This window comes from Ovis canadensis, chromosome 1, assembly GCF_042477335.2.
Source record: "Ovis canadensis isolate MfBH-ARS-UI-01 breed Bighorn chromosome 1, ARS-UI_OviCan_v2, whole genome shotgun sequence".
NCBI lineage: Eukaryota > Metazoa > Chordata > Mammalia > Artiodactyla > Bovidae > Ovis > Ovis canadensis.
The window spans coordinates 62,718,270-62,732,146 of NC_091245.1; the positions used below are offsets into that span (position 1 = coordinate 62,718,270).

Sequence of the window (13,877 nt, forward strand, 5' to 3'; positions counted from 1 at the left end):
CAGGAGCATTCTCTCTTTATATTTTTCCAACAAACAGATGGCTTTGCTATGTTCCTGGTGAGCCCTGAGATGGCTGGCACTTGTCATATGCAAATATACATGACTCCTCTACTCTTGGACCAGCGCTGAGATATGTGTGTGCATAAAAACAAAAGCTATCTATTTCCACCCTGAGTTTCCACACTTGGATCCCCTCCAGATACCATTCTGAACATGACACTCTGCTGAAGGGTACTAAAAATGGTGCTTTCCTCAAAATAAAACCTTTAAAGGTCCCTTAGTAGCTATTCAGGGACTGGTTTTCAATTTCAATTCTCCACCCCTTGCCCAGCTGTAGATTCAAAATGCTTACATAAAACACTGAGAGTATGTACTTCAAAGCAAATCTGATTTTTCTTCTGTAATAGAAATGAGAGCTATAGTTACCACAAACTATATTTTTACTTAGAAAATACACAAAGTAATAATACACCTCCAACAAGAGAAAACAGATTCTCTCTTTTTTATTTTATAGGTAGCTTTGGTATAAGCTTCAGATAGATCCACTTACTACACAGTTTGTGAAATCTATACCTTCAAATCATACTACTCTCTATTTTAGGTCATTATATTTAAAAGCATGACTTCTCAAATCCTTTTATTACAAGTAGTTTTTGCACAAAAATGTTATATCACAATAGCAAAAAAAAATGTAAACTTCTTTTGCAAACTACATAAATACTATAATATCTGCTTTGAAGTTATTCTTATGTTAAAATCAGAATATAATCTACATGCTTTACATAGAAAACTCTGGCCAGTAGCCTACATGCATAAAGCTTTTCTTACTGACTTGCCTTTCATATTACTTAGGTCTTGGAAGGAGAAAAATTTTAAATAGAATCCAGATCAAAATGCAGTCCATAAGTAAAGCAAGTACTGGAAATATGTCAATAATTGTAGGTAAAATATGAGATGTGAAAATTACTCTATATATTAAATCTGACAAGTTACCAGGGTATGGAGGGAACTTGATAGAAAGATTCAACTATTGAGCGCCGAAGAATTGATGCTTTTAAACTATGGTGTTGGAGAAGACTCTTGAGAGTCCCTTGGACTGCAAGGAGATCCAACCAGTCCATCCTAAAGGAGATCAGTCCTGGGTGTACATCGGAAGGACTGATGCTGAAACTCCAATACTTTGTCCACCTGATGTGAAGAGCTGACTCATTTGAAAAGATCCTGATGCTGGGAAAGATTGAGGGCAGGAGGAGAAGGGGACGATAGAAGATGAGATGGTTAGATGGCATCACTGACTCAATGGACATGAGTTTGGGTGAACTTCAGGGAGTTGGTGATGGACAGGAAGGCCTGGTGTGCTGCGGTTCATGGGGTCACAAAGAGTTGGACACAACTGAGCGACTGAACTGGAACTCATATGCAATCCTATACGCAAGGAACTTGGCCCACATGCTAATATGCTTTTCACCCTGCTGATCTGTTTTCAAATGAATCACCCCTTGCTATTAGAGCATAAGAGGTCATTTCTACAACTATTAGTCCTAGGCTGAAAAGTCTAGGTGGCCAGTGAATTTATTTCACCATCGCTATCTGTGATGTCTTTCAATACAAATTTGAAGTGTGTCAAATGAGAGGACTGAGAGGACTATATCAAGGCCTCTCTTTTCGCTGCAAGTAGAGTGTTTAATGTTTACCTTTTTTGTTATTAGAGTAAATCTTTTTTCCTCAGACTGTCCTTTCAGTTAAAGATCAAGTTCATTTTCTGGAGCCCTGACTGATGTGTTACTTTGAGATTCCTACTGAACACCTAGCTACTGGCCATGGTTTGTTTGAGGAGAAAAACATCACTGCTGAAGCATTTTTAAAAATTTCAAATGCATGCAGAAAGAACTACATATGCTTTCCAAGCAGCTACGGATAGTGGCTCAAGTAACGTTTTTATTTATTTTGGCCTAAGCCCTTTAACAACATCCTTTGAAAACTAAGAGACAATGTCTACAAGATGGCGGCAGAGACCAGAACACACGGCCTGGTGGGTGGTGCTCCGAGAGGGTCACGGGGCCTCAGGTGGGAATCCATTGTGCTGCCGTCCCTCTTTCTGTGCTTCTCTCTAAATGTACGTGTCCTCTCTCTTCTGCCCGTGCTTTTACTTGACGTAAAACAATTTTTGAAACAAACCTCTCAATGATTCATTCAGAGCTCAAATAACACTGTACGTGGGCTTTGTTGGAGACAGGTACCCATTCCAAACACCTCTTCTCCCCTAGGAGACCGGGGTGGGCGGAGGGGCATCGCAGCCTACGAGCTGCTCTTGTTGCAGATGGGGCCTCGGTTGTTATCCTCCATATACTGGCTGCCCCCCGTGTCGCTCCGGCTGAGGACCATGGAGGGGAGGCGGGAGGGCCGCCTCTCCGGGTTCTTCTCTTGCGAGAAGCAGCAGAGCATCCTCTTCATGGTGCTGTACATGTCCTCATCCTTGTAGGAGTAGATGATGGGGTTCATGACGGAGTTGAGCAGCGCCAGCAGCAGGAACCACCTTTTCACGTGCTGGACATTGCACCGCGTGCAGTTCAGGCCGTCGAGCAGCAGAACCACCAGGCCTGGCGTCCAGCACACGACGAAGGCCCCTGGAGAGAGAGAAAGAGGAAGCAACAGGCACTCAGACGTCAGGTTAATTATTTAGGTTTCTTCTCGCCCAGTCTTCCATCAGTGGCATCAAGGGACTTGAGGATTTGTTTTGACAACTGCAAAGCAAATTTCCAGACTTCCTCTAAGCATTTGAGACCTGGGCTTGTTAGAAGCAGACTATAAACCACATGCCATTTCACCTTCCCATCTGCTTACCCAGGTACCTTAGAGGCTTACACTTCTCTCTTACATATTGAGCACAACACAGACCTTGTTTCCATGTGTTCTCCAAATCACACTAGAAGGCTGTGCAGTCATTATCCACATTGCACAGGTGAGAAAATTGAGGCCCAATTCCAGAGTCTATGTGGGGGAAGCCTCACACACATAGTATATGTGGGGAACCCTGCACTCTGCTGTTCTCCAACTCAGACTTTCCAAGTGCTGTCCTAAATAAGACACACTGCATACATAGGTGTCTCCTAGTCTTTTAATCAAGTCACTTGCTCAAAAACTGTATTCTTAACAAAACCACGTTTAAGCTGAGTAGGCACAAATTCTTTTTGACATTCACAGGCCATCTGCTTAATCAACTGCTCTAAGTTGAGACAGATATTTTTGTCAGAAATAAGTCTTTCTCTTTCATGATGAGTTAAGAGATGTGCTTTTATTAACACATTTATTTAGCATAATTTTAGCACATGAAGGAGGGTCTCTTCTGAGTCTCTATCCATCTGACCAATTTAGGTTACTTCAGAACTTTCTGATTTATTCTTCCTGAGATATGAGACACAGGTTCATTATTTCCCTACTTAGTCAGCATAACATCAGATAACAATGACAGCTAACACATGAATGCTTCCCTTTATTAACTCATAGAACCACACTATGAAAGCAGACATCATTATCATCCTCAGGTAACTGAGGCACAAGAGAAATTCAGTAACTTGCTTATGAGAAAACAGCTTGTAAGTGACACTGGATTTTGAACCTAGGCAATCTTCCTTCACAGGCTGTGCACTTGGCCACCATGGGACCTGCCTCCATCTTGGGGTGTGATTTCTTTTTCCAAAAGTCCTTATCATTTCTTAATGCCCTTACTTATGCATTCAACAGATAGTCACTGTGAGCTTTCAGTGTGCCAAGAACTGTGCTAGAAGGTGAATGAGGTGAGAACCATGTGCTCTGGGAGCTAATGGGGGAGAGAGAAGGGACAAGCAAGTCTGTGAACTGTATCACTAACTAGTTACTCCTCTTGGTTAGAGTCAGACCTGAACGGTATTCCTCTTAGTGCTTTATCTTTGTTCTGAGAGATACAATGATAAGCAAGTCAAGTCAAGAATTATAAAGAGGCAGTGTGAGGCTGTGAAACTCCATGAGTTTTGGGGTCAGACAGCTAGGCCCAGCTCCTCACCTTACGAGCTACTAATAAGGCAAATCACCTCTCTGAGCCTTCTTCATTCCCTCATTTAATAAAGATAATGATCTTGACTTATGAGGTAATTGGGAAGGTCAGAGGTAATGAAAAGTGGAGTCTAACACAGTGCTGGGTTCACTCAGCAGTGGTTATCATGAGATGCTTTGTGAGAGACATCTGACAGAAGAAGAGCCGGAGTTCTCAGGGGGTTTCACTTCCCATTTCATAACTATACCTCTCCAGTGGCTCCCTTTTCTCTCCATCCTTTATTATTTTGGGGTTGGCTGACATATATGAAGAAAGAAGTGACCTTGGAGTTAAAAGGAGATTTGGGTCCAAATTCTTCACTTACTGTACAACTCTTAAGATCCATGTTATCAGTCTGGGCTTCATCTTCCTAAACTGTAAATTGAGGATCTGTGGCAAGTTGTGGGTTTTTCAGTCTGTGAACTGGGGCACCATAGTGGGTATGCAATCAAATTAATGAGTTTGGAAAAGTTTTCATTCTTTAATGAAAGAATAAAATGCAATGGAATGAAACAACTCAGAGTATATTACACAGACCAAGGGAAATATCGTTTCATGCAGTTCTTGTTTCAATTTTATATACTATATTTATGCATGCGTTGGGCATAAAGTAAGATATTCCTGACTGTTGGGATTAGTCAGAAAGTTTGAAAAAGGCCCCATCTAGCTCCAATGGTCTGTATTTCCTAGAACAATAACACTTCTGCTCTTTCTGCTGTTTCTGAGACAGGATTACTGTGTTGTCAACAGGGAAGAACTAAACAAAGCAGACATCAAAAGCTGTAGCTACCAACTTCGATTGGATGTGTCCTTTCTGGGTAAAACTGCAGAATTCTAAAGAAATTCCAGAGGGAGTTTCCAAGGGTTTTGTGTTAACGGGTAGGAGGAGGAAATACTGGTAAACTTCATACTTAGTTAAATATACATATCAAAGTTTTGTTGATATTTACTTATTTTTTATTTTTGACCGTGCTAGATGTTTGTTGCTGTGAGGGCTTTACTCTAGTTGCAGTGAGTAGGGGCTACTATCTAGTTGGGTTGCTTGGGTTTCTATTGTGGCGGCTTCTCTTGTGCAGCACAGGCTCTGGGACAAAAGGGCTTCTGCAGTTTCGGCTCCTGGGCTCTAGAGCACAGACTCAGTAGTTGTGGCACATGGGCTTAGTTGCTCCACAGCATGTGGGATCTTCCTGGATCAGCGATTGAACTTGTGTCTCCTGCACTCGTAGGCAAATTCTTTACCACTTAGCCACCAGAGAAGCCCCTTGTCAAACTTTAATAGTGTATAAATTTCCAAACTAACGGAAGGGGAAGGATGCAAGCGAAGGAAAAAAAAGGGTCTCAATACAAAAGAAAGGTGGCAAACATAAAAAGTAGGGATAAAGAGGAAAATAAGGTACTGGAAATGAATCCAAATATGTTGACCCTTGAACAGCATGGGGGTTAGGGGCGCTGACACCTGCACAGTCGAAAATCAATATATAACTACATTTGGCCCTTGCATCTATGATTCCACATCTGTAGACACAACCTCAGATCAGATCATGTAGTACTGTAGAATGTATTTCCTGAAAAAAATCTTCACATAAATGAACCTGCTCAATCCAAACACCTTTTGTTCAAGGGTCAATGGTATCCTAATAATCAAAATCAAAGTTAACTGTATAGTTAAAAAAGCCAACTGAAATAATTTGATGTCTAACATTACAACCATATGTGGTAAAACCCATGAAGAAAGCCAAGATGATTAACATGAGATTTATGATATGTCTACTTCTGCAGGAGAGAGGGGCCCACCAGGATAGGGTACAAAGGAGGTTCTAAAGACATTGATAATTACATTGGGTAGCAAGTACACAGGTGTTTTAATTTTTAAAATTCTTTTAAGTATTATTCTTTAAACTGTACACATATAATTTTGTTTGAATGATCTATTTCATACACACACATCAAAAAAGGGATAAAAGTAAATTGCCAATATGTTTTTCTAAAGATTGTTTTTAAAATGGACTTTTTTAAGCTTTAAATGGAATCATTAAAGGTTTTTTCCTCAGCATAAAACTCTAGTTTGGATTAATCAGGGGGCTTTAACACTCTAAATAAATCTTCAGATATGTTTGTCATAATGTGGTAATTCATACACATTTTTCTTTTGCATTGAACTTCATAAAATATTTCATTCAGTCAACACTGAAACACTTTTCTTTGGGCAATGATTATATACCAGGCACTGTTGTAACCATTTTATATGAATTAACCATTTAATCCTCACAGCAATCCTTGGAAATAGGTACTATTTTATATATATGGACTGTGAAGAAAGCTGAGTGCCGAAGAATTGATGCTTTTGAACTGTGGTATTGGAGAAGACTATTGAGAGTCCCTTGGACTGCAAGGAGATCCAACCAGTCCATTCAAAAGGAGATCAACCCTGGGATTTCTTTGGAAGGAATGATGCTAAAGCTGAAACTCCAGTACTTTGGCCACCTCATGCAAAAAGTTGACTCATTGGAAAAGACTCTGATGCTGGGAGGGATTGGGGGCAGGAGGAGAAGGGGACGACAGAGGATGAGATGGCTGGATGGCTTCACTGACTTGATAGACGTGAGTCTGAGTGAACTCCGGGAGTTGGTGATGGACAGGGAGGCCTGGCGTGCTGCGATTCATGGGGTCGCAAAGAGTCAGACACGACTGAGCGACTGAACTGAACTGATATACACACACACAGTGCTGTGTGCTGTGCTTAGTCACTCAGTCGTGTCTTTGCGACCCCATGGACTGTAGCCCACCAGGGTCCTCTGTCCATGGGCATTCTCCAGGTAAGAATAGGAGAGTGGGTTGCCATGCCCTCCTCCAGGTCATCTTCCCAAGCCAGGAATCCAATCCAGGTCTCCCTTGTTGCAGACGGATTCTTTACCGACTGAGTCACAGTACCCTCATTTTAAATCTGAGGAAAATGAACCATGGGTAAGTTGGAAGCTGCTCAAAGCCATGCAGCTGATAAGTGGAAGGGCCAGAATTTGAACTCAGGCAGCCTGGCCCCAGAGCCTGTGCTCCTGTTCACGTGCTAGGCTCAGAAGTGAGTGCAAAGGATCTTATTTCTAAAGTAAGTGATGGGGAAGAGGAGAGAGTACTTTTGGCCTTTAAAGTCCTGTTCATAGAATGTCATATCTAACTCTAAAGCTGCATATATCACAACTACGTCATTCTTTGGTTTGCTAACAGAAAGATTTTCTGGCAAAGGAAGGAAGGAAAGAAGGAAGGAAGGAAGAAAGATGAAGAAGGAAAGAAAGAAGGGGAAGGGGAGGGAGGAAAGGAGAAAGAATTTCAGCAAAAATATAGGCTGGCCATTGGGATATGAAGGGCCAAAAAAAAAAAAAAAAAAATTCTGCTGACCTTTTTATTACACTGTTTCCAAGAACAACAAAAGGCAAGGCTCTGACAGAACAGCCCAAACACACTGGGCTGCTGAACCAGAGATGGTGCTTCAGTGGTGCCATTTGAGGTGACGATTACACTCCAAGCAGGGAACCTGGGAAACCGCAGCTCCGTGACTCCTCCACCCAGCGGCCAGGCTCTCCTTCTAAACACACCACAGAGTGGAGGCACAGCTTATCTTAACAGTTCATTTGTTAGGGGTTTTTTTACTGTGTGTCAGCAGCAGCAGATATGATGTCCCCCAAAAATATTTAAAAGGAGAAGAAAATGCCAGGAATGGTTCTGGCCTTGGGAATCTGTCCTCTTGGAGAATTCTTGAAGAATGTGGGAGATGTCAGAAACATAGAAATGGGCAACTGTCCCAGTTCTTAAAAGAGGGCCAGATGGTGCGTTCTAGCAAATATGTATCAGTCAGCCCCTTATGAATTTCCAATAAATTCTAGAAGAAAAAACTAAGATAAGTGTTTTTTGAGTATTTAAACTCAATGCCTAGAACAAACAGCTAGGAATAAGCTAGGCTTATCAAGAGACATATGTCAAGACCGGATTGTTTTTCCCCCTAAATTAGGCATTAACAAATAGGAGCAGATCTAAAGGTATCTATCTGGGAAATGGAAGAAATCAGGTACATTTTTCTTAGAGAAGAAAAGGCAAAGGAAAACAAGATTATGTTAACTGTCCCCAAATACCTGAAGGGTCATTACCTAAAAAGAAGCACAACTTAGCTTGAAGGTCACCATGAACCAAATGGAAAAGTATCAAGAAGCAGAATTTGAACAAAAAAATTTTTTAAAGAAAATAAAGCTATTTTGGAGAGGAATTTGTTGTCCAGCAGACAGACAGCCTCCCTTGGCCTGAGTATCTTCTTTGCCCAGATTGTCCTGAGATGTACAAAGGGGAGGGATTTTTCCCCAAATGAGAGAGAGAGGGTTAAGTGGCTTCTGAACTGTTTTCCAAGTAGAAAACTGCTATCTACAAACTCTGAGTTTCAACTCCCCACGCAATCCAAAGAAATTCGACTTGTTGGTTTCCCAGACACCATTATCAGACAGTATGGCTAAAAACTGATTAAGACAAATTCTCCAAGATAGCAATTCCCAAAGCTGGTTGTCCATCAGATTCCCAAGGGAGCATTTTACTAATGCATGCCCTCTGGTCCTATATCAAACCCAATGGCCAGACTCTCTATAGTCAGATGGGGAAATCTGTAGAAGAAGTTTCCTGGGTGATTACAATGCATGACCAGTTTCACAAATCACTTCTGTATGCTGACTAACATGGTTTCATCAAGCTGACCTTGTCAGCAAAATTGTAGACTCTATATAGATTTGGCCAAAAGACATGGAAAAGAGAAAGGAGGTAGAATTCTTTAAAACAACAACAAAAAAAATCACCTTTAGATCAATACCTTCAGCTTCTATTTGGAAAAATGTTTGAATAGATCTTATGCATAAATGAAATGTATAAACACAACAATGGAAACTAGTCTACAGGCAAGGCATACACCATCTTCTGCTGGCCTTAGCTTGCTCTCTGGTTCACCCTGCCAAGAATGCCTTCCTGGCTCCTAATCTAAGGTCTACTTTTCATTCCAAGCTTAGCTCCTATTCGGCCTCCTCCACTGGACCTCTCCCATTTGTCCAACCCACAGTGACCATTCTCTTCTCTCAATTCCTGTGACTCTTCCCACTTACAACATCCACGTGGCACGGGGCATATCACCTGCTTAGTTCTACTCTCACATCTCCCAAGACCTCTGGGCTAGGCAGTGTGCTTAAAGCTTTACATACACCCATTGTTTAAATCTCATGGCCCTGTGAGGTTGCTACTCTTATTTTCAGTCTCATACTTGATGAATCTGAACTTCAGAATGGCTCAACGGTTTAGTCAGAAGCCAATGAATAGAAGAGTCAGAATTTGAACACCAGCCTGATTCCTCCATGCAAATTCTTGAGCATTGTGCTATGCTGAAGTAGTTTTTAATACATAGGTCCCATTGCTCAGGTCCACTATAAACTTCCCAAGTAGGCAGGCTGTGCCTCATACCTGTCTGTATCCTCAGAATGAAGTATAGAGCCCCACACTCAAGTGGCAGAGAAGATATGTCCATTGAATGTAACTGAAGTTTATTAACAACCACAAGGCCAGGTAATGAATAAGCGCGAGCATTTCTGATGCAAGCAGTATAATACCCTGCCCTTCAGGCACTGACAGGCAGGGAACCAGAATAAGATGGTTCTGACTACTGTCAAGGAAGGTGTCAGGTGAAATGACACTCAGTTGAGCAGAGTACTAAAGGTCAAGAATGACTATGCAGGGGTGAGGAATAGTGTGATACACTTGGGGAATTCCAAACAGGTTTGGATAGTTTTAACCCAGGAAGGTGACTAGGGAAGTATGATGAAGTCTGAGAGATGAACTTGGGTAAGACCTGGAAGGGCCCTGTGGGAAGTTCTCAAGAGTTTGGATTTATTGTGTAAATCACATCCCATAAGTATTTTTCAATCAGGAGTTCATCAGGAGAATTAAGTCTGAATGCCATCAGGTATGCAGTGTATTAACACTGAATTAACCTCTCTTCCAAGCACCTAGAATGGTATGAGTCATAGACCATCATGGGAGGATTAAGAAAATATTTCTATATTCCACGGTTCATAAAGAAAACCTATTGAGAAAGGTTAGAGCTGAGGTTTTTGGTGGCTCAGTTGCAACTCATCAGTGGCTTGTGAAATCATTTAATAGGCTGAAACCAGCAATTTTCTAAAAAATAAAATAGAACAGAAAAACATCAGGACATATTAAATATAGTAAGGGTATGTTTCATGAAACTTGTTTCAGTTACACAGAAAAATATTTGTATGTTTTGGGTCATGATAGAGAATGTACATCATTTCTCATTGTGAGGTCCTGATTTTTTTTTTTAATTGAAATCTACTTCATTATTTTTTTTAAACGTAGAGGGTTACTTCCCAAAGGAAATCTTTTGTTAAGCTTCAAAATGAGAGCTGCTGTGACTAAAGAAAGAGATGGGGTGGGAGTAGTTGAATAAGGACCTTCATAGAGAATATACCCTTCCCCATACAATGTGCCCCCCCCCCACCATGCCTTACACATACACACATTGAGGAACCCTTGAGGAACCCCTGGGAACCTCAATGACCACAGTTTGAAAACCACTGCTGTAGAATGGTAGTTCTTCGACTATTTTAATCAGTGGCATGGATAAGTCTTATATTTTAGAGCAAAGCTGTATCTGAGTGCTCAGGATGGAATGGTGGTACACATCAGAATCACCTGGGTTGCTGGCTTCAAATTCAGATTTCTGGATCCCACCCATACCTCCCAAATGAGAACCTGATGAAGGTATGATCTGGGCATTTCCAGTTTTAAACAGCTCCCTGGGAAATGCTTTAGTACTGTAAAGTATAAGAACCACTGATTTGGCAGGGCGACACACCTGAAGATCAGCTGAAATTCAGGTGAAAAGTTTAAGGATTTGAAAAAACATTGGTGATGGAGATGGAGAGATGTAACCAGGTTAGGAGGTGCTAAGAAAAAAAAAACCTGTAAGATTTGATGTATAAATATCTAGATCTAGGAAGCGAGGGAAAGGAAAGAATCCAGGGTGCTTGGGCAGCATGTGATTCTGATAACCAAGCAGGAGAGAGAGGAAGGACAGGTTTAGAAGGAAGAGATGGTGGTTCAGTTTTAGGCACTGGGAACTTGGACTATCTGTGGCTCCTCCAGGTATAGAGGAGGAGAAAGCAGCCAGAAACATGGGTCAGAATAATGAGCACTCCCAATTTTAATGTTGCCTTGGGAGTCATCAGCAGTAGGTGGAATTGAAGCTATACTTTCATTAATAAATACTTACTAGGCAACTGCATTGGAGAAGGCAATGGCACCCCACTCCAGTACCCTTGCCTGGAAAATCCCATGGACGGAGGAGCCTGGTGGGCTGCTGTCCATGGGGTCGCTAAGAGTCGGACACGACTGAGCGACTTCACTTTGACTTTTCACTGTCACGTATTGGAGAAGGAAATGGAAACCCACTCCAGTGTTCTTGGCTGGAGAATCCCAGGGACAGGGAAGCCTGGTGGGCTCCTGTCTATGGGGTCGCACAGAGTTGGACATGACTGAAGCGACTTTGCAGCAGCAGCAGCAGCAGCAGCAGGCAACTGCATGCCATGTGTCAGCTAGTAACAGTGAATGGCTTCCAGGTGATTACATTTGGATAACAAATATAACTTCCTTCTAGTGCCATATGACAGGTCAGTTATGTTGATGAGAAGCGTTTGTTTATTTTTCATGGCTGCGCTGGGTCTTCATCAGCTTGCAGGCTTACTTCGCTGGCATGTGAGACCTTAGTTCCCTGACCAGGGATCAAACATATGTCCCATGCACTGGAAGGAAGATTCCTAACCACTGGATTACCAGGAAGCTCCTGCAATTATTTGTTTAGTTTAATGATGTTTTCTTTTCTTTCAGTACCTGTTTAGTAAGAGACTCACTAACAGTCCAATTAGACTACAAATGAGCCTTCCTCCAGTAATTCAACCAGTTTCAGTGCTATACTAAGAAACTAGTATCATGAGTTTCATGTAACTTTCTAAAGTATAGTGAATCAGATACTAGAATATTCAATTAAATACTGAAATGATATCAAACAACTGCAATTCAAGGTAATCAGAAACATCAAATTAAGGGATGTTTAACACTTTGAAAATAAAATTACAACTGAAAATATTGGTGCTAAGTGAAATCTTTCCAATGCTCTAGTCAATATTATCTTGAAATAATCTACAACCACCACCTACCTTATTTAGAAGGTTTCAAAATATCTCAAACAATACTCTGGTTAATACCTCATTGCTGCATTACAGGAAAGAGGAGATACACATTATAGGAAAGAAGAATACCAGTCCATCTGGGAGAAAGGCCCCTCACTGGAATGTATTTAAGATAGTTCTTGGGGTCTGGGTGACAGACAAGATATGTAGAGGATTCAGACTTCCCTCAAGTTTTTTTTTTTTAATCCTGTTCTTCAGTACTCATAGTTTTCTATTCTGTCTAGTTAGCCTTATTTTCATTTGTTCAAAAACTGACACATACAATTAAAAACAAACCTTCACATGTGCTGCTGCTGCTGCTGCTGCTAAGTCGCTTCAGTCGTGTCCGACTCTGTGCGACCCCATAGACGGCAGCCCACCAGGCTCCCCCATCCATGGGATTTTCCAGGCAAGAACACTGGAGTGGGGTGCCATTGCCTTCTCCGTTCACATGTGAGTGCACACAAATAAAACATCCATAACAATAAATCACTCACACAGAATAGTTTCACTTTGGCACATGGGCTACTCATTTCATCAAATAAGAGGATATATTTTAGATATGTTCACTCTGTTATTCTTTGTTTTTAGTCCAGGAAAAAAACAGCAGGGTACTAGCAATAATGCTAACCTACTAAGCCACAGGACTGTCTGATTTACTAAAATAGAAAATTACAACTCTACATAAAAATCAGGTTGGGAGCCTCATCCACAGGAAGCTCTCTTCTTATTTGAAAAGAATTTTAAAAGTAAAAAAATTTTAATCAATAGATGTTCTTGGTTAGAAGTATCACAATGTGTAAATTACATGTTAATGAAATATTGAAGTGAAAATGCTCTTATGACACTAAGGAATTTATGTAATAATTTAAAAGTAACACCTCCAGATGTGGTTTGCATTCAAATTTATATTTGTTTACCCACAGTGTTTTAGAACTCCAATAATTCAGAAAATAGATTGTCACATATGTGAAAGGAATGAAAATATACACCTTTAGTAAACCTGACTTATTTTTACTGCAGAAAACAAGAAAGCACCGAGATACTTCAAACAGATGATGTGCAGTTAAGCATTCCACAAATGATTCATTTAACACGATTGTTACTACTGCTGGGTCTTTTGACTCTAACAACTGGTTTTAGACACTTGTTTCAAATTTGTGGCCAGCTTTGGAAAACTGAAATTCTTTGGTGCCAAGGGGTTAGGAGATAAAATTTAAAGCAGAGGCATACCAGCTAGAACCACAGCCTAAACCTAATTCTAGAGTCTAACTCAGAGAGACAGCTGGAAATTATAAACTGCAGCAGTAAGAGAACACCATCTCAACCTCCAGATTCCTCTTTAAGTATTATATGCAGGGGCCTGCATACCTCGGCACCTCTGTAACTATTATAACAAGGGCTCTCCAGCATCTAAGAAAAGGTGTGAGGTCAACTGTGTGTACTGACAGCAGCTGTTTGCCTGGTGTAATCTTAAACCCTGACACATCCTAGCTAGCCTGCCCCAGGATCTGAACTTTTTCCTGCTGAAGTCACGCCTT

At 41.1% G+C, this 13,877-nt stretch overlaps 1 protein-coding gene across 2 annotated transcripts in view; it reads right to left on the reverse strand.

Annotated features, from left to right (window-relative positions):
* Nucleotides 1-422: 422 nt before the first annotated feature.
* The window catches only part of LPAR3 (lysophosphatidic acid receptor 3), an 84,318-nt gene continuing 70,863 nt past the window's right edge, over nucleotides 423-13,877 (reverse strand). For both annotated transcript variants that reach the window (XM_069596345.1, XM_069596337.1), the window contains exon 3: nucleotides 423-2,627. In XM_069596345.1, the coding sequence (XP_069452446.1) occupies nucleotides 2,299-2,627 (329 nt within the window). In that variant the 3' untranslated portion in view covers nucleotides 423-2,298. The remainder of the gene's footprint in view (nucleotides 2,628-13,877) is intronic.